Source organism: Phoca vitulina, unplaced genomic scaffold (assembly GCF_004348235.1).
Source record: "Phoca vitulina isolate PV1807 unplaced genomic scaffold, GSC_HSeal_1.0 scaffold4, whole genome shotgun sequence".
In the NCBI taxonomy this organism is placed as follows: Eukaryota; Metazoa; Chordata; class Mammalia; order Carnivora; family Phocidae; genus Phoca; species Phoca vitulina.
In genome coordinates, this window is record NW_022589707.1 from 71,959,468 (window position 1) to 71,980,972 (window position 21,505).

Here is a 21,505-nt window from a genome sequence, read left to right on the forward strand (position 1 = left end):
CCTAAAAAACCCTTCCTTAAAAAAAAAAAAAAAAAAAAATTGAAACTACAGATCCCATGAGTCCAAAGAAGGGAACAGATATTTCCCCTCCAGCCCCTCCCTGCCCCTTGAATGTAGTTCGCTAAAACTCAGGTTGAGGCATCCTGAAATATGCCTGAAAGAAAAACCGGCTGTTTCGTCCCGGTTTTCAGCTGCGCTCTCCCCAGGCTCCTTTAAATCGGTGCGAGAGTGAGGAAGGATACAGAGAGACGCAGCGCGGAATAGGCGCGGGCGCGGCCTAGGCGCGGGCGCGGCCATCACCTGTTCCGAGACGGGCATGCGCACTGCGAGGGAGCGGGCCAGGAGGCGGGGCGCGGTGGGAGGGGCGGACGGCGCCCGGCTGGCACAGCTCAGACGTGCTTCTCCCCGGCTCGGGGCGCTGAGGCGGCTTCGGGGAGTTGTCCAACATGGAGGAGGCACCGGCTGCGGGCGTCACCTGTGAGCGGGACTAACACCCGCCTGGCGTTCCGGGCAGCGGTGCCGGGTCCCGAGCCCTGGGACTCCGCCGCCTGCACGCCCCACGGCGGACCCCGGCTCCGGTTGCTCCTCGGGCCGCGGGGTTCCCGACGGGGACGCAGCGCAAGGAGGGAGCGCGGCGGCCCCGAGTCCCCCTGAGCCATGGGCAACGAGGCGAGCTTGGAAGGGGAAGGGCTCCCGGAAGGGCTGGCGGCGGCGGCGGCGGCGGCAGCAGCCGGAGGAGGGGCTGGCGGGGCGGGGAGCTCCTTGCACACCGTGATCCCGGCCGGCATGGAGGCGGATCTGAGCCAGCTGAGCGAAGAGGAGAGGAGACAGATCGCCGCTGTCATGTCAAGGGCGCAGGGGCTGCCCAAGGGAAGCGTCCCCCCGGCCGCTGCGGAGCCGCCTTCCATGCACAGGCACGCACAGCATGATGTATATGTCCGGGCATATATGTACAGCTTCCCGTGCACATATGTGTCAGCCCGTATGTGCCAGCACGGCAGTACATATATGTCGCTTCTGTTCATTTTATTCTCCCTAATGGGGTGACGATAAGGAGATCATAAGCCTTTTGATGGGCAGAATAAAAATGATGCATTGTAGAGTTTCTGGTGGGATAGTCAAGGGTTGCATTCTTGGAACTGTGATTTTAGGTTGTGATTTTTGGCCTTTTGGAACCTTTTCCAAGGCGTGGAGAGACGCCCTCCAGTGTTTTACTAATCTGGAAGTCTTCCATTAATAGAAAACGGACGTGTTGGGGAATGGATAGAACTGGGTGTTCACCTGTCTCTGTTTAAACCTCCTCAGTCATTTAGGCATCTTTTTCTCTATGAATGATGTCTGAAATATTTCTGTAATAATACCTTTAATTCCCCCGGAGGTGATTTGTCCTTCCTTCCCACCCCACCCCCAGAGGAGAACAGGAGCTGATTAGGTAGAAGGTATAGAATGAATACACCTTTTATAGTCAATGAAGGACCCCAAAAATATGTTGTGGCATTAAACAGATGGTTTGGTCTCAGCAGACCAGGTGCTGTACATGCATTTCTGAATCAGTATATTCTGTTTTTTAAACTATTGTTCTTTTATATGCAAAAGTATCTTAGTTGGTGGAAAAACATGTGAATTTGTGTTACCTTAAGATTAGTTTCCAATACCTTTTAAGACAAAGCAAATAAGTGACAACTTGCGCAGGCAATTAAGAGCTATTCTGTAACATTAACGTATTAATTTCCCTCTCTAGCTCTCCATTTTCCTTCATCTAATAAATTAGTTGTTTTCTAATTAGAGTAGTAAGAGGGTATAATCACTGTGCCTGCCTTGCCTTTATTATTGTAAACAAACCCTTTAACTTTACACCCTCCCTTAGAGTACAGTTCTCTGTCCGTTGTCCTGAAACCATTCCTGCTTTATGATAATTGAAGAGAGACCTACAATTTTCATTAGAGATATTGGAAATATGAAAGATCTGCATATCGTAGGTGTAGATTCTTAACCCCTACTTCATAGAAGTATTTTAACTTGGGAACTATCATATAAGTATATGCGTATAATTTTGTCAAATATTTTAATTTAACATAGGAGAAGTGTAATGGATAGTTGCAATATTTTTAACATAAAATCTTAAATGCTTAGAATATATCAGCTAAAAACCCTATGTTCTTGAAACAAAGCCACTACTGCTAGTAAAAACTTGCTCCTTTATGTTAAATGTGTTTTTCAACTTGTAATATATGGGGCTATTTCTTTGGTATAGTCTTTTTTATCCATTATCTTAAGTATTAAAGCTTATGATATGCACCATTTTTCTCTACTGGTGAAAACCTGACTTGGAAAAAATGTTGAACGTTCATATATTAGATTTTCATAGGGTAATAATGAGGTATAATACTTTTATTAGCCTTTTAGAAATGTATTCCAGCTCTTTCACAGTTTTTCCTAAGAGGTACATGCAACAGGTTTAGCATGCTGGTTACATAGACCAAGAAAAAGTGTGAACTTTTATTTCTGCATTCTTAACTTCTCTTCTATTCAGGGGGTGGCTGAAAAATAACAATTTCAGCCTATTAAACTGGTTTTATGCTGTGCTTATGTCAGATTCTGCACTGATAATTTTGTTATAGTAGAATTTTTATTAACAGATAATCTGTGGCCTCAGCAGTTATTGGTGAAAGCTTCATCTACCTGTATAAACAATATATTTCTGATTTTTGAGACCTTCTTATATTTTAGTGAAAGATTTTTATAGAATGTACATAATTTTTAGAACATTATTATCCTTGGATGTGATAACCAAAGAAACACTTGGTTTATCATTTAGATTTTTAGAAGCACACCAACTTAAGTATGTATAAGAAAGTATATCCAAATTATTTAAAGTCTGAAGAGGTTAAGTGTGTCAATTAGAGATGGTGGTTTTGTTTTGTTTGTTTTTGAATAAGGGTTGAGAGCCCAGAGACCTAGGTTCTTGTCCTATTAATTTTAACAGACTCATGACAAATTATGTATGCTTCTCAGCCTAGCTGCCTCAGTTTCCTTGCCCCCAAATAAGGCATATGGCACTTGTCTTACCTATCTTGTAGAGTCATTGTGAGGATCAGTTACAAATTGACAGGGATGTTTTTGTTTGAATTTTAACTTGAAGGGAATCTATAAGTATCAGAAGTAGTGATCTCGATATCAGCAGTGGATGGCACTGGCAGTGGTGGCTCCAGACAAATTGTGGGTTGAGTTCTTCACTTGTAAGTTATTTTGATGTATCTATATATGTATTTTTTATGTATATGGAAAAGTCAGTGCCATGTAGTGGAACTTCCACTCCCCTCCCTACCCCCACCAGAAGTCTCGATACCAGATATCGGTGACTAACTAGTTTTATAACCTTGGAGTAATCACTTAGCCTCTTTAAGCCCTAGTATCCTCTACAGTAGAAAAATGAATAGCTATCCCCAAAGTTGCTTATATTTCTAATATCAAAAAATTTTATGTGACTCAGCACTATCAAGTGTCATTGCCTGTTATGCTCCATTAAAAAATTTTTTTTAGCATTCCAACTGCTTTTGCATTTGTATCCGTGAATGTATGTTTACCTCATTTGTAGCTGAAATATTTTTTCTGCTAATCTATGAAAGAAAAATTCTAATCTGGGGATGACAGTAGTAATGAAAAAGGAGGTTGTACAAAACATGGGTCGTTACAAGCTAGAAGTTACAGGTTACAAACAAAATGCTTCTGGATTTTTGATTAATTGAAGACACAGAAAAAGGCAGTTTTATCATTTGGTCTACTCTTTCTGTGTACAGCTACAGATATGAGAAGGGCTTTACTGAAAAATGCTTCTGATTGGTAGAATATTCTATAGGAATTCTGACTGAATCCATTATTTTCTTTAGTATTCCTTTGGGCCTATCCTACTGGTAGACAATTCCACAACCATTTTTCTTCCTAGAGTAGCAGGCCAAGTCCAGGTTCTAAGTGCATGTAGAATTTTTCCATTTATATCTCAGAACAACCATGAAGAATTTGAAAAGAATTCAAGAAACATTATCTAGCATAAAACAAAAACCTGATACATTCATTGATTCATTTATTCATTGTCATCCACCTATTCATTCGTTCATTCATTCATTCATTCACGAGACACTAACACTCTAGTTAACAGGTTTGGTTCTAGTGATGCAAAGATGAGTGAAACACTTTCTCTAGGAGGTCACAGTGTAGGATACAAGACACAGATTGCATTTTAGTTGTTTTTCTTTTTGACAGAGCAACTGTTACACCAAACAGAAATTCACCAGAAGACCACAGTTACCTGAGACATCTTTATATTTTTGTTCAATATTAAGTCTGTATATTCTTTTAGCGATTTTCTATTTCTCACATCCATGTTTGATGTTTACTTATATAATTCTAGTAGCTGCAGTTAGTTTAAATTGTGGGGCAGTCTTTATAGCTGTATCAGTTTTCTCATGGGGATTTTATTATATAACTTATATTTTAGGAGGTACATGCAATGATAATTTCTGCTGTAAGCAGCTTGCTTTAAATTTTAGTGTTGATATCACAAATATCTGGTATTCACAAAGTTTATTTTTTGTTTTGTACATATGTTGGATGACGTGCAACAACACAAAACAATGATTAAGTTTAATAGTATTTTCAAGAGAGGACAATTTAGTAAATTAAGAATAGATTTCTTTTTTTGTACTCTTTAAATATAGGTCTCTAGGACTCTACTAGGGAGCCAATTAAATAATATACCTAAATAATTACTTATGAGATAGGAACTTCTGTAATGAAGTTCCTAAGCATATGCCCTTCACGAGAGTGGTAGATTTTATTAATTGAACGTGGAACATTTCTAGAATAATGTGAAGATCTAAACAGTGAAATATTTGAAAATAATCTATCTTAGGTTGTTTACTATAGCTCTTCTATCTTCCTGTGTAAGGGAACACAGAGTGGCCTGTAAAGAAACATTCAAAATTATTTTCTCCAAATGGAAATACATAGTATTTTAAAAGATACCTTAGAACCATTGGAATTAATTAGGGTAATAATTTTAGTTCCTTGTTTGAGTTATCTAAAGTTTTTGTAACTCTTTTTCCTGGAGGAAATTGCCAAAACTAAGAATTCTATTTATTCAACTTTTATTAGAAAATCACTTTTTGCATATGGTGGCTTTTATAGATTATTTCCTTCTTATTTTTTGCTATTTAGAAGTAATACTTCTGTATTTCTTTCTACAGTACCTTATAACTTGATCTGTCTCAAGTTTCTGTGCCATTTGGGGAATTTCAAAAACTTAATTCATATTAAGTACTAAATAATTTGAAATTAAAAGTTTATAATCTGGCCCATTAGCAGGTAAATTTTCACAAAACAAATTAAAACTTGTAGAACTTTATTGTGATCATCTCATATTTTAAGTGCTACTGAATAACTCTGTTTCTTTTTTCTTTTAATGAAAAAGAAATAAATCTTTTTCCGAAGTTAAAAAGCTTCATGTATCAAATGAAATACTCGTAATTTTATTTTTATGTAATCCTAATAGAGCCTATTCTTATTAGTTACCACTTTATCAGTAAAGAATGGCTTATTTAAAAAAAGTAATGTATTTGATTTTTGGTTAAAAGTATAAAAAATCAACTATTTTAATTATTTAACCATAGTTATTTCAAAGTGATCATGTTTCCAAAACTATTTAAAAAAATTCATTGTGTATGTTTGTCTATGAATTAAAAGAAAATTTGTAAGTTAGTTATGTCCTTAAATCTTTGTCAATAATAAATAATATTACTAATAATCTAACAGTGGCAATAGTAAATGTTATAGAAAACATTAAGAGATAATGTATCTTCTTCTGAGAAAAGTAACAGTACTTTCGAAAGTAGGTTCATAACCAGCTTGTTGCTAACTGTATGCCCGCTGTATCTCAAGCTTCTTTAAGCATCTATCATTATTTTGCAAGGAGATCTCAGATTAATAATTAGCTATTGGAAAAATAATTAAATGACATAACATTTTTCTTCTACTAGAAATACGGAATTGTTTCTCAAAAATTTCTAATTGAAGTAGGACTTCTCATTTTATAAAGTTTAATAAGGATAATATTTGAGGGATAATATCTTTTCCAACAGAATAAAGTTGAATAGATTATCAACTTTCTCAGTGTTCCTGGAAATGCATCACGTAACCTCTTTTACTAAAAAGTTCCCCGATGTCGTGTGCCATATGTTACTAATGTAACTTCTTGTTATCAAGTAAAACAAAAAACAGTTGCAACAAGCTCCCACATTTTAAAATGAATATTCTTAATTCTTGGTGCTGCTAGCATTTGGAAGAATAACATTCTTCAAACATGAACATACTAGAACATGGCCCTGCATTGGTTTATTGAGTTGATATATTTAATAAGGTTTTAAGGATGGCCAGATTCTATTAAGTGTAAATATAAACTATTATAAGTGATGTCTAACTAGATATCTTAGAGTAGCAAGTATTGATTTTTCCCCCTCTTGTTTACCTTGTTGAAAATCTCTATCCACATAAAGAAAGTAACAAAGACTTAAAGGATTTTATGATCATTTACAGGATGCTGCAAAAATGTGTTCTAGTTATATCTATACATGCGTAATTTTGAGGCTCTAAGAAAGTAATGGCTCGTTAATATTATTTTGAGTTGGGATACTTTCCATTATTTTTACTTCTTTTCATTTCATTTCTTCTAGGAAGCAAGAGTTGGAGAGTAGTCATCCTCCAAAGCAACCCGGAAAACCGCCGGACCCTGGGCGTTCAGCTCAGCCTGGTCTCAGTAAAAGTAGAACTACAGACACTTTGAGGTCAGAGCAGAAGTCGCCTGGAAGGAGTCCTTCCACTATTAGCTTGAAAGAATCAAAGTCCAGAACTGATTTGAAGGAAGAGCACAAGTCTAGTATGATGCCTGGCTTCCTCTCAGAGGTTAACCCTTTAAGTGCTGTCTCCTCTGTTGTAAATAAATTCAATCCTTTTGATTTGATATCAGACTCTGATGCATCCCAGGAAGAAACTGCCAAGAAACAAAAAATAGCTCAGAAAGAACAAGGCAAACCTGAAGGAATCACAAAGCCTCCATCACAACAGTCACCTAAGCCAGGTCCAAAGCAGCAGGGACCTGTGAGGGTCCCACCACAGCAGGATGGCTCTCCCAAATCAGGATCTTCTCAGCAACCGGAAAAGATGAAATCACAGCCTCCAGGGACAGGCAAGCCAATTCAGGGGCTTACCCAGGCACCTCAGATAGACCAGGCACAGTTGCCACTTCAGAGAGATGCAGCCAGGCCTCAGACTAAACAGTCCGACGCTGTAAGGGGAGAATCAGTTAAACCCTCAGTGCAAAGCCCAACCAAACCATCTATTCAGCAAGCAAGTCCTGGAAAACCTCCAGCCCAGCAACCTGGACCTGAAAAAGTTGCCACACCACACCCTGGGCCTGCAAAGCCCTCAGCTCAGCAACCAGGGCCAACAAAGGCCTTAGCTCAACAGCCAGGGACAGCAAAGCCCCCAGTCCAGCCACCAGGGACAACAAAGCCTGCTGCTCAGCAGCCTGGGCCAAAGTCTTCAGCTCAGCCTCTTGGGCCTGCGAAGCCTCAAGCTCAACAGGCTGGATCAGAGAAACTTCCATCTCAGCAGCCAGGGCCAGCAAAGCCCCCAACCCAGCAGCCAGGGCCAGCAAAATCCCAAGCTCACCAACCTGGGCCACAGTCCCCAGCTCAGCCACCTGGGCCTGCAAAAGCTCCTTCTCAGCAGGCTGGGCCACCAAAGTCTCCGGCTCAGCAGCCTGGGCCAGGGAAAACTCCACCTCAACCGCCTGGCCCAGCAAAACCCCCTCCTCAGCAGCCTGGCCCAGCAAAACCCCCTCCTCAGCAGTCTGGCCCAGCAAAACCCCCTCCTCAGCAGCCTGGCCCTACAAAGCCCCCAACTCAACAGCCTGGCCCGGCCAAGCCCCCTCCTCAACAGCCTGGCTCTGCAAAGCCCCTTCCTCAGCAGCCTGGCTCTGCAAAGCCCCCTCCTCAGCAGCCTGGCTCTGCAAAGCCCCCTCCTCAGCAGCCTGGCTCTGCAAAGCCTTCACCTCAGCAGCCTGGTTCAGCAAAACCCGCTCCTCAACAGCCTGGCCCAGCAAAGCCTTCAGCTCAGCAATCTCCAAAACCAGTAAGCCAAACAGGAGCTGGGAAACCTCTGCATCCATCGACTTCTCCATCTGCAGCACAGGCTCCAGTACAAGGCCTCCCTAAAACCATCTGTCCTCTTTGCAATACCACTGAACTTCTGTTGCATGTTCCAGAAAAGGCCAATTTTAACACATGCACTGAGTGTCAAACCACTGTATGTAGCCTCTGTGGTTTTAATCCCAATCCTCATTTAACCGAGGTGAGTGCATTTATTCATTGTGTTCATGCTCTTAACCCATATCATCATCTTGCGCGAATCATGCTTAGTTTATCCCTGGTATCATAGAATGACATTGTTTTCCTCTCATTCTTTCCTTCCTCCCCTCCTTCCTTCCTCTTTTTCTCCTGTGCTAATTGTAAATTTAAAAAAAGTTAAATATTTTCTCCCAAGAATAAGCCCAAAATATTGCCAGATTTTCTGATAAGTTTGGCATATAAAGTAAAAATGAATCAGTTCAAAGATGCTGAGCACTGACTCATTGCACTCTGTCCCATAAGATCCACACTATTTATTGTGTAGCATACGGTGATATTTATTGTTTAGTATGCAGTGATACTAATTTAACTCTTAAATTCATCCTCCAGCCTACCCAACTTAAGGTACTCTTAACTGGGGTCATATCTGTGCTGGGAAAAAAGCAGACATTGTTTTCACATTATAAATACAATTTTAATATAAAATTGAAAAAAATTTTCCAAACTGTACATCCCCTTTCCCTGCCAGTGATTTGATATAGCTGTGAAGACATGCTTCACTCATTAGTTGAGAGTCATTTATAACAGTATAAGTCAGTTTGTGAAGTGAAGAAGTCATGAGAACAGGTTCACCATTGATGGGTGTCTTCTCAGAAGACCACAGTTTATATCTTCAAGGCTTTTGGTAAGCCTTCCTGACCTATCAAATCATAAAGGGGCCAGTAGTGACACAAATGAGCTCAACATTGTTTACTGTGAGGATAGAAAAGTAATTCTCAAGAAGTCAGTTAATGTTAACCCAGCACTTAAAGGCACTGAATAAAAAAATTAATTAATTAATTAATTAAAAAAAAAAAAAGATTTTAGTAGGTAGAGATTTGGGGACATTCAGGGAGAAGGGGTAAAAAGCCCAAAACAGCAAAAAAGCTCAGAAATTCTCTGGAGTTAAGAAGTAACATAGTGAAGATGAGATAATAATATAAGTGAGAATAGAGAAACTAGAAGAATACATTTTTAAAAGAAATCTGGTGGCTCCTACCCGGTGAGAAGGCACAGAAATCACTTTGTCTGGAGGACAGCTGTTAGTGGGCTATGTGTGCATTTTGTCTGCGAACAGCCAGAAAGGAACTGACAGCAGGCAATGAAGAATTATGTGATTTAAAGATCCCTGAGAGAGGAGACTTGTGTACCTTGTTATAAATGAAATCTATTTTATGATAATAACAGCATTGATGATTATTGGTAGCTGTTATGTTAGTTTGGATACTTACTGTGATGAGAGATTAAAATGATGTAAATTAAAAATGTGTTAACTTCTGGTTGTTTTCTGAAGTATCATTTACTCTTCTTATCCAAAAGTCCTATTAAGTACCTTAGCTTTTCAGATAAGCTCTCTTTAATATAACATTGCGATTAATAAGAACATGCTGCATTCAAATTATTGCGGAAATTGGATTATAAGTAGTTTGTTTATATAGTTGTAGCTTTTAAAATTTTGGCGAAGATATGTTTCTGCTCATACTACATGATGTTGATAGGAATGGATGGTAATGACGACTTCAAACAATAGATGATCATTTCATAAAATGTCATTTTTTTGGCAATTTATAAAGCAGAGGCATGCAGTTGGACTTTGAAGCCACATATATTGTTAGAATACCTATTTATATGGAAGACATTTTAATACATGTTTGGAAGGATATAAAGATAACTAAAACAATGCTGTTTTTCACAAGATCAAAGTGTATTAGGTGAGATAATACATGCAAAGGGCAACATAATATGTGGTCAAATGATAAGAGTTATGAGAGAGATGGACAAATACTCTGGACTTCAGAATAAGAACTGTCCTTTCCAGTGGGTGAGATTAAGAAAAGTTTCATGGAGAAAATGGCATGTGAGCCATTTTGAGCTAAGGTTGGATACTGTTTGAACAGATGAAGGGCACGAAAGGGGGTGATGATTTGGCCCAAAACCTAGAGCCAGAAAAACATAGGGTGTATTTAAGGAATCAGAGGTAAATCTAGGTTGGTTGAAGTGATGGGGGAAAAAATAGGCAGTGAGATTGGAGAGAAGTCGAAGTCAGATTTTGGCCTTCCACATTTAGCAGGTTGCGGTGAATATTCTGCTTTATGAAATACCTTGATTAATGTAGTGGTACATTCAACCATTCATTCTGCAACTTTGTATCAAATGGCTGTTGTGAAGCATCCCTGAATGTTCTGACAGAATCAAGAATTCACTGGATGTGGTCTTTCTTCCAGGAAATAAAATAGGGGAAAGAAAAGTTGTACATGAGAAAGAAAATGAGAAGTTACTATATGAGAAGTAACTTTGTATAAGACTTTACAGTTGACACAGTTCTTTCTTGTTTTATCAAAATTGAATTTCCAAATAATTCTATGGGCAAATATTCTGTTGACTAACAATGAGAAAACTAGTGTTCAGGTGGTTACTATGGTTACTTTACTTGTTAGGATCATCCTGATTGTAAATAATCAAGCAGAATTCAAACCAAATCTTCTGATTCCAAGTCTATTAACTTATGGTAGGAACAGAGATAAAGTGCTATGAGGTCAAAGGAAGAACATATCACTATCACTGGTGGGGCGTGCGTGGGCATCATAACTATCTTCATGAAAACAGAAGTATTTGGGCTGGAAATGTGAAGAATAATAGGAATTTGGACACTTACAAAGGCGTTGGGAGTGTGGGGGCAGGTGTCTCTCACTAGCTCATGAAAGGAAAGCATTCCTATTATTGATGAGATGAGCTTGGGCTAGTCGTTTAAACTTTCTGTAGGAAGGACGCCATTTGAAATATGAATATAATAATGTATTCTCTGCCAAACACATTGGGTTATTGGGGTTCTCTGAACATTTGCATGAGAAGGTATTTTTAAATATATTAAATGCTTTTTAAGTTGCAATATAATGCAACATGGATAAGATTTAACTTTTAAAGTTTACTCTCAACTTTCTTTTTTATACGGATAGACTATCATAAGTTGTTGGATTCTGAGGTAGCGATCAAGAGCCATTTGATTTGTAGTATTAATAATAACATTATTTTTAGCTTTTTTTTTTTTTTTCCCATAAGTAAAAATGTCATCTGGGTTCTGGTAAGAACGTACCTTCCCTATTCTGTGCACCAAATGGCCAGTTCCTCACTCCTGAATCATCAGGGGTAAGAGTTGGGAAATTGAGCTCTGTATAGAGGCAGAGAGCTTCTGTTTCAAGAGATAAGACAGATGAAATTTTGGGAATAATCACCACTTCTGAACTCTTCTATATATCCATGAGGAAGTGAACTTCTCTGCATCTTCTGAAGAGGATGTAACACTCTGGGTCTGATTGTCCTCAGATATTCAGATTGAGTAAACAGTTCTTCTATGCAGGACAGAGACAGAGGGCGGGACGGTCTTTAGTGCTTTAATTTACATGGATTTATTTGCAAGTTTGATGTTTATATGCAAGTAACTCAATACTGTTACTTTCGTAGTCTATGGGTTAAATAGAGTACTGCTCTCTTACATCAATTCTTGAAAAGACTAGGAGGATTTCTCTGATATTTTTTGTTACCAGCATATCAAAATTATGACTATATTTGCTTAAGAATATCCTGGCTCTTAAATAAGTACCAATCAGGGGATGGACGATTAGAGAGGTTTCATCATTCAGACACGAGCTTTAGGGAAGGGGATTTTTACTTCCTTAACTAAATTTGTCACCTTCTCCTACCCCTGCCTGCCACACTCACACACACACACACACACACACACACACACACACCCTCACACCCTTACACAATTCAAATATCTGTGTGAAGAGGATGGTATTTAAACCGTCCACTCTGCTGGCTGTCAAGATGTGTGCTGTTCCAAATAAACCTTAAGAATCTACTGGCTCTAAGCCTAGACTTTTGATGCCAAGAGGAGTTTATAGCTATCTCTTCTTGCCAGTCCATTAACAGAATAAATCTCAACAATGCAGGTTCTCTCTTTGGGCTTGCTTTTTGACACAGAAACTGAACATTTGCTTTCTAAATAGCAACTAAAGCGGTTTTTGTTGCTGTTTTTGTTGCTGATTTACTTTATCTCTTTTGATGTGTAGCCTGGGGCAAGATTTAGGGAGAGATTTAAAGGCTTGTCCCTAATGTCTAATAATTCTCCTGGCTTTTACCAAATTTTGTAATGTTGATAATGAACCAAATGCCAGTGATGAAAGTGGATTTAAGGTGTTTTGTGGGGTTCTTTTTTTTTTTTTTTTTTTTTTTGGTCATATTATTTTTGGTCATGATGGCCCATATGTTAATCAGTCTCTTGGCTGATACCAGATATTTTATTTAACAAAAACATGGCCATATTTCAGGAGCTAAAAAATAAAAATAAAAAACCCCCAAAACAAACACACCTAGACTTGCATATAAACTCTCTCCACTTATTAAAAAAAAAAAAACAAAAAGAAATTCTTCAGGTTGGCAAAATGGCCTAACTGGACACCTCTTTTAGATGGATGGACCTGCTGTGTGTTCCATTTCCAGTGAGGGAAACCAGTGGGGAGAATCTGTTAAGAAGAACTGGTGCTAAGGAGGGTAGAGCTGTGCCCAATGTCAGGAGGCTGGAACCCGTGGAGATAGAAAATCCAGTTAAGACCTTCCTGATGGTGGAGTAGCTGGAAGAATGTTTAGAAAAGGGAATATTCTCTTTTTAGTTGCTTGCTGATGTAGCACCAAGGTCTTGCACCTCTAAGCAAAGAGTGCAACATTAACATAAGATAATAAAAAAAAAAAAAAAAAGGGAAGACTGGGCAGAGTAAGGGCACCTCCACTCTCTAAGTCCCACTGCTTAAAAGATTGAATGTATAGTGGTTCCAGAAAATGGGAAAGACCACCAGTAGTCTATAAGTTGGCATGTTGAATTCCTAGAAGATAGAAAGAAAATGGGAAAAAGATGACAGAAAAAGAGCCAAGGAAACCACCGTACAAGTGGCTTCCTCAGGGAATCTCTGTGAGCTCTAAGCTAGGAATGAACAAATATAGAAAGCAGTCATGGGTTGTGGGTAGTGATCAGACAACAAATTAAAGAACTGTGGTAGGAACAAATGCAGCCAGTGGACACTTTTCTAATCTCCAGTGGGAAGACAGTGGGTAGGGAGAGGCTTTATTTTTCCTTCCCTCTAGCCAAAGCCAAAGCATTCTCCAAATGAAGGGATGAGCTGCCTAATGGCCCCTCATGAGAAAACTAGGGTCTTTGGAAGAGGATTAGAAGTAATGCCCTTTTCACACAGGAGAGTGATTTAAAGGAAAAAACAAACAAAACATTATTCATCTGTGAGTCAACTGCACTGATCTCCTACTGTCCTATAAAGCTGTCCTTACTTGGACACTGACCCTCTGCCATCCCGTTTTCCCATTCAAAGGAGAGACTAATGGGGAAGCAGAATGTTCCACAAACACAGAAAAACCTCTTTGATAACCTAGTAAATAATGGAGACATTCTCCGCAAATGACTGGTTTGAAGAGACCAGCTTGAAATTTTAGCAGTAATACCACACGAAGGACCTAGGTGAACTAGTGAAAAATAAAACAACAAAAACACCTGACCTCATAGGAAAGAGTTCATTCAGGAAATATAAAGAACTTATAAATTTTTTTCTTATTCTTGAGAAATATTTAAGAGGATATTTCATAAATAATTACCACATTCAAATTCCAGTGGGTCCACTTGATGGTCTGGAAGAGATCCAGGATTTTTGCAGATTGTAGAGCTGAATTAAGACAATTAAAAATTATTCAGCTACTTACTGAGCACTTACTGTGTTTCAGGCACCGTTCTAGACTCTGGGCATATTAAGAGTGAACAAAGTAGACAGAAATTCTCCCCTCCTAGAAAGTATATTCTAGTAAGAGTGACAAATAAAACATATAGTGTGATAGCTGGTAATAAATGTTATGGAGAGAAATGAAGCAGCAGAAGGTCAGAGCATGGACCATGAGGGGAAGGGGTTGAATGGTGGGGTTCCCTCCCATTGAAGGATTAGAGTCTGGGAATTGATGGATAACTTGGGAATCTGGAGTTTTTAATGGTGACTAAAAGTCTAATTTATGTATATAGTCCTAACTAAAGCTTGGGTTTGGGAGTAGGTAAGGAAGGAAAGGGTGGGGATGCACCCAGAAATGCGTAGAATTCTGAGATTTTCCTCTTCATTACTTCCTATAGTGATGTGGAGGCTGGGGAATGGGTATTTTATCTCCCGTGTGGGGGCTCTTTCTGGATGCCTGCCCATAAAGTTGTAAACATTTTGGGGAAGTGGTTATTTATAATTCTGGGAGCTCTGGGGCTCTAAGAGAAATATAAAAATCATTACGAGTGTACCTAAGAGCCCTAATAGGAGTTCCAGAAAGAAAGAATCCAGATGATGGAGGTAAGCTCTTCAGATTATTACAGGCCTACCACTGGCCATGCAAGATGACTAAAATGACTGATAGGTACATCTTGAGGAAATACCAGATTTCCAAAGATGAAGAGAAAACCTGAAAGACGTCCATAGAGAATAATGGTATCATCTACAAAAAGATGAGAAATCAAACAGCTACCATGCTCATTATCAACGCAGAAGACAGTAGTTAGGGAGTGATTTCTTTAAATATCCAGATATGATGATAAGATGAATTCTGTGCCCACGCAAGGTATCAGGAGAGAGTGTGAGGGCAGCTTAAGAATGTTCTAGCACATGAAAGAATGCATACAAGTTATCACTTCTCTCTCTATATATGTACATGTGTACATATCTATACATATATCACAATCACTGGAGGAGGTTCTTCTATTTAAACGGAAAATAAAAAGAATGGGATGGAATAGCTGACTCTAGCCCAGAAATGAAGAAAACTAGAAAGACATTAAATCAATGCTTTCCAAAATGTGATTGCATAACCATGGTGGAATGTGAGATGATATTAAATGGTACAGAAATCAAGCTGAAAAAGTTATATCTTACTGCGTGTTAAGATGTATAATTAATGCATTAAATATAATTTCTTGGATATTGCTGAAGACAGCCTAAAGTAGTGGTAATGTAAGGTTGTCTTGAAAAACTAGCTTTTATAGCAAGGTGAAAATGCATGATGTTTTAAATTTATAAATTGAAACTTGCTCGATACTGTAATGGCAACCACTAGAAAAACTCAAGTATAACTTAACGCTGATTGATTGTGAAGAGTAAAGCTTGGTGGCAGAGAGAAGATTTTACTTTCACGAGACCAGTGCTCTAACCCCTGAGCTACGGAGCCAAGATTTTACTTTTAATATACCTTTTTGTACTATTTTTTTAAGCTTGTAAATTCATGTTATAATTAACATTTGATTAATTTAAAAAATCCTCACTCATCAAATGATTGGTTGAACAATTATATGATGTGACAGGATGGATAAAGAATTTAGATTGTTGATTTTTCACCTTCAGCCTTCTACCTGGCATTCTACTGGTTGAAATTACAAGAATTTTGGGTTCTAAATAACAATGATGATGTGAAATGCCTTTATGCCTATGATGGCAAATTTGGGTAGTTTTTAATACATCCTTTATCACAGTCATGTGTGCTTTAACTGACACTGTTTTTATATGAATCCAGTGAAGAGGAATACATTCCCTTGATTCTAAGTATGAGGTTCTTATATTCTAAAGATAAAGGACTTTTTTTTTCTCTTCTCTGATAATCCATATGGTATCATTAACTGTATTTAAAACAAGAATACCCTAACTATAAAAAATAAATTTATCTTCCTTTAAAACAGTTTTCAAATGAATTTGAAGGAATGGAAATACCCAATTAATCATTTAAAAAATCTATGTTATTTTAATATGTTTACAAACGCCATATTTATTTAGCTCTCATTTTCGACAAGATCCAGTTTGCAACATTTTTCTCATGACTTGGATGTTCCCTGTATAAAATAGCCTTTTTTTTTTTTTTTTCCACTTCCAGCTTTTAAATGACTAGATGTTTCAGGTGTCTTTCTGCATATCCAGCTTTTAGAATATCTACTAAGGCTGTTGTTACATATTATTGCAACTGGTATGATGATCTGTATAGCTCGGTAAGAACAGATGTTCTGCTGTGAAAGCAGATACCTACACCTAAACAAAATCATTTGCTGGATCAGTAAACTTAGTACAGTGATGGGTTAATGTGCTCATTGTTCACATCCCTTGAGAAAACATATCTAACACTCACTCCTATTCCATATCTTAATTAGCTTAGATAAAGGTAAGCTCTTACTTACAAATATTTCAAAGATAATACATTGAAGACAAAAATGTAATTAATCTATTCGAAGTTTATAATTATTTTCCTTAAAAATGCCAATGTCAAGTGCATCAATAAGGCATCAGATCTGGAGTGTAGTCCTAGCTCTACCCCTCACACATGTATACTCTTGCTGATATTCCTATGAATTTACTTTGAAGTAGTTCTAGTTATCTTTGATAAGGAAGCAACAACTTTCTACAGTTTCTTGCCTTTTTCTTCAGTAAAAAGGAGATTGATCTTCCGTTACAGAAAGGAGAGTTCATAGTTTGAACACTATGTGTTTCAGACTGTGCACTAGGCCCTCTATATGCATTTTGTCATTTAATGCTCTTTTAATAAGGTGGTATCCACATTTTGAAGATAAGTAATACAGAGAGTAAAGAAATCAGAATTCATATTGTAAAGCAGTTTGAAATCTTCAATGTTTCTTTGTAAATTAATAATCAGATGGCCCTTTGGAAAAGTGGAAACAATGTGGGATTTTAGATTTGGACAATGTGGATACCAGCCCTAGCTCAGCTACTTACTTGTGATTTGGTCAGGTCGTTCTTTTTTTCTGAATATTTAGTTTTCTTATTTATGATATAAAACTCTTCCTAAAGTCAAAATCACATTTGTCAATATAAGTGGAAATGCTTTGAAATTGGAAGTAGTAGATAACATTATTATTAATCTTTATAAAAATTATGATAGTCAAATAAGGATAGTGCCATCATTATTAACTCCATTTGTCAATGAGAAAACTGAAGTTAGGGACTTTAGTTGATTGCATGGTCACAAAATTACTTAGCAGTGAATCTCATACAGGAAACTGGATCTGCTGACCCCAAATTCAGCATCATTTTTTTTTTATAGGAGACCATGTTGCCTTTAAATAGACCATTTCTTAAATTTCTAGGTTAAAGAGTGTGTGTGTGTGTGTGTGTGTGTGTAAATTTTACATATTCTTATAAAGTTAAAAAAATTAACTTTTTATTTTATTTTTGGAATTTAGTGTAAACAAAACCGAGGTCCAAGAACACTGGTTTTATACCTTCCTACTCACTTGCTGAAACCAGAGTTTTATGTTGCTGAATTCTTTTTTGTTCTTTAGGAAAACTGTGGGCTCCTACTTTGAGCTAGCCACTGTGTTAGGTTTTGAAAATACAGACGATGAAGTTGATAACTTTGTTCACTGTCAGGAACAGAACTCAGAGTCCAAAAGGAGAGGCAGTAATTTAGCAAATGAAGATAGAATTTTGTTTGTAAAATATAATATAATAAATTTTATAGAGAGAGACCTGGTCTCACCTGAATATAAAGCAATAAACTACTTTTTCTTTTTTTTCTCTAATCAAAAATAAAGATTTAAAAAATCAATTGTAAAACATTGGATAGAAATATGGCATTTCTATCATTTGTTCAGTAAGGTCAGAATTTTCAGTAGAATTCGTGAAACAACTTTTTAGGAACAGATTTCTGTTTATGTAAAACAAAAGAAGTCAGTGACAGGCTTTATTATGTGAACATGTGATTGGGAATTCTATAAAAGTTGGGAAAAACTTTAATATGTGGATTTATGTGTTTTTAAACTTGACAGAGGAACGTTTAAAAAAATGATCAGAAGGAAATACAGGATAATGAAAAATGTGGATAGGATCTATGAAAAAAATTGAAAATAATGTAAAGGTGATTAAATGTAATTTTAAAATCAGATTGTCCTTAAAGACATTCTTGGAAATGGGCATATATATAACTATATAAAATTTGAATAAATTATAAGTGGTTTCCATTCATAGAAAGCTAAAAGTGGCTAAAATCCTCATGCAATTTTATTGTTTTTATACTAGATTTAATATACTTTAAGCATGTCATATATATTTTTAAAAAGCATTTTTTTTCCTTTCCAACTCAACAGACAAGTGATTATCTTAATTCTAGTTAGCATCTGATTGAATTAAAGATACATAGCTTTCAGCCTACATAATGAGTTCACAAAGTTTAGGTGACCCTTGGTTCTTTTCACTAATGGAATTTATTTCTTCAATTTTTAAATGAAAAATAGAGGACAGTTCAATAAGGTCTTTGCAAATACAGCCTAATTCGAACTCTTGGTTCGCAGGCTACAAAATTGTGTGATAGCTCAAGGTGTGTGTTAACATTCAAGGCATCAAAGTTGGAATTCGCCGTATGAGAAGCAGCTCAGAAGTGTTAATGCATAGTGTGTCTAAGTTAAGCTTACTGATTTGGGATCCTCCTCTCTCTGTGTGGCTGTAATAGAGTACAAATATATTTTCATGTCTGTGTATGTATAGTAATCATTTTTTTTAAATTCTGCTTTGGCAAAAGTGGTTTTCTGGTTTTGGTGTGGACTGCATTGACAAACAGTAAACTATGCTTTTATCATTTGATCCTATTTTTTGAGGATTTACACATGTTATTGCCAGTATTTGGTAAACATGGTTATGCTTTAGGAAGGAAAACGTTTAGTGTACGTTTCACGAGATTTGTTAATGGTTGCTGAATTATGCAGCAGAAATTATAATCCACACACTTTCAGAGAGATGTAGCCATCCAACTTCTGGATGGATTGTTTAAAATAAAACTTGCACCCAGTTGCTAAGCATGTCATCACAGTTCTGAGAAATGCTAATGTCCTGTTTTTAGCCAAAATAAATTGTGCATTAATATGCATAGCTAAAGATGTCAACTACAGTGAGCCATCTGCAGCCAGACTGCTGTCAGTGAGTAGCTGCCTCTGTGGAGGAGGTCATGTGGCTTGGGCAATCCTTGAAGAGCAGAAAACAATCTGTTTTCAGGCGATAGCTTTGTTTCCTCTTTATAATATGATACATTATGTGATTATGTAATGCATGTTATGTAATTATATTTTCTATGACATTCAAAATAATATAAATAATATATAAATAACATTCAGGAAATATTTGAAGATAATTTGATGAAAAATAGGAAAAAAGTTCAGAATAATTCATGAGAAGTCGGTGTTGCTTTTGAGTCCATGTGAGGAGAGGAGGGAGGAAGAAATAATTAGAAAAGAATTCAAAGCACTGTCTGAGTCTAAATGCTGTGGTTCAAACTGCTAGGAAGAGTTAGGAAGCGGCAGACCTGGAAATGTGAAGCAGTAAAGGAGGAAATTCAATGTAGACCCTAAAGATGGGTAGCATTCTGGTAAATGGAGGAGGAATACACATTGGCCTGTGCATCATGACTCACGTATGAGAGAATGAGGATACTGCCATGATGAAGTAAATGGGGCATGTAGATGTCACGGTTTGCAGAAAAGTTTAGTTGTTTTGCTTTCAGAAGTAAGAACCCAACAGGCTTTATTGTATAGGGACGGGCGGGATGAAAGCATGACTGAAGAAAATTTATTCAACAGCTAATGTGAATGGTATGAACACCAGCAAATATAAATTCCTAACATTGTGTTATTCTTTTGATGTTCCATTATTCCAAGTACTATCCTGGGTTGAGCAGAGATTCCATTATAAATCTTATGTAGATTTTGTGTTTAAAATTTCCAGTTTGGAGTGCATTGAAGGGTGGATGTTAGTCATTAGGCCTTCTGGACTTTTTTTTTTTTTTTTTTGAGAAATTTCCATTCTGTTTTGAAGCTGAATAGATGAATAACAGTTGTGAGCAAGAATATGCTTTAATTCTAGAACCCTAACATTTGCCAACTCACCTCAATGCTTAGATGTATCAAGTTAATTATCTTAAATTATTACTGAAGACACACTCTTAAAATTCAGAATATAATTTTTTAGAAATCAGTAGTAATCAGTCAAAAGTTTGGGTAACTTTTTTTTTGACAGTGGCAACATTAATTGAAACTCTGTGTGAAGCTCACAACCTTAAGTGGTACCTCTTGAGACATCTAAATGATATATTCATGATTATCCATCAAAGTCCTTAGCCAATGAATTTGTATTACTGTATGTCACAACTCTGATAAATAACAAAGGTCCAACAAAGTGGAACCCAGAGGACTGGGTTAAGCAGGGAGGTGTGTTATAGTAATTATATTACATGTCTGCATTAGAATACACAGTGACCTGAGAATGAGCAGAAATCCTGGCTAACCAGTGTCTTACTTATGTAGCATATTAAATTAGAAGAGTGAATGAACAACTTTATGTGTTTCTTTTGTTCCTTTCCAAAGAACTAATTGAATTACAGTAGCTCATTAAACAGTTGTGTCTCCAGACCTTGAATTCCATTTATGCACTCTCTGTAAGTAAGGCTATGGGCCGGGAAAGCAAAAGATGACGATTTTTCCTTTTGTTACATCAACTCTAGAATTTAGGAATAGGGAAGCATGACATATTTTTCTAATAAAGTTGGATTCTTCCTGGACACATTGATATAGTTGTGAGCTTCCCTGGTATTGTTTCTTGAATTTTCCCCATCATTTATCAGGTGGATGTGGATGATTATAGTGTAATGTTAGGGAATAAGTGCTAGTTATTTTTTTTTTTAAAGATTTTTACTTATTTGGGAGAGAGAGTACACGCACACATGAGAGTGAGCGGAGAGAGCGCATGAGCATGGGGGAGGAGCAGAGGGAGAGGGACAAGCAGACTCCCCATTGAGCAGGGACCCCGACGGCACTCAATCCCAGGATGCTGGGATCTTGACCTGAGCTGAAGGCAGATGCTTAACCAACTGACCTACCCAGGTGCCCCAAAAGTGCTAGTTATGGGAAATTGTTTACAAAATATTGGTAGAAGCCTTCTGTGAGTCCGCCTTGGCCTTGGATATTGTTTGACCTCTGTGGTATGGGGAAGAAG

The 21,505-nt window shown here is 37.4% G+C and overlaps 1 protein-coding gene across 3 annotated transcripts in view; it reads left to right on the top strand.

Annotated features, from left to right (window-relative positions):
* The first annotated feature begins 369 nt into the window (after window positions 1-369).
* The window catches only part of PCLO (piccolo presynaptic cytomatrix protein), a 395,644-nt gene continuing 374,508 nt past the window's right edge, over window positions 370-21,505 (top strand). For all 3 annotated transcript variants that reach the window (XM_032402272.1, XM_032402273.1, XM_032402274.1), the window contains exons 1-2: window positions 370-914; window positions 6,729-8,406. In XM_032402272.1, the coding sequence (XP_032258163.1) occupies window positions 658-914; window positions 6,729-8,406 (1,935 nt within the window). In that variant the 5' untranslated portion in view covers window positions 370-657. The remainder of the gene's footprint in view (window positions 915-6,728; window positions 8,407-21,505) is intronic.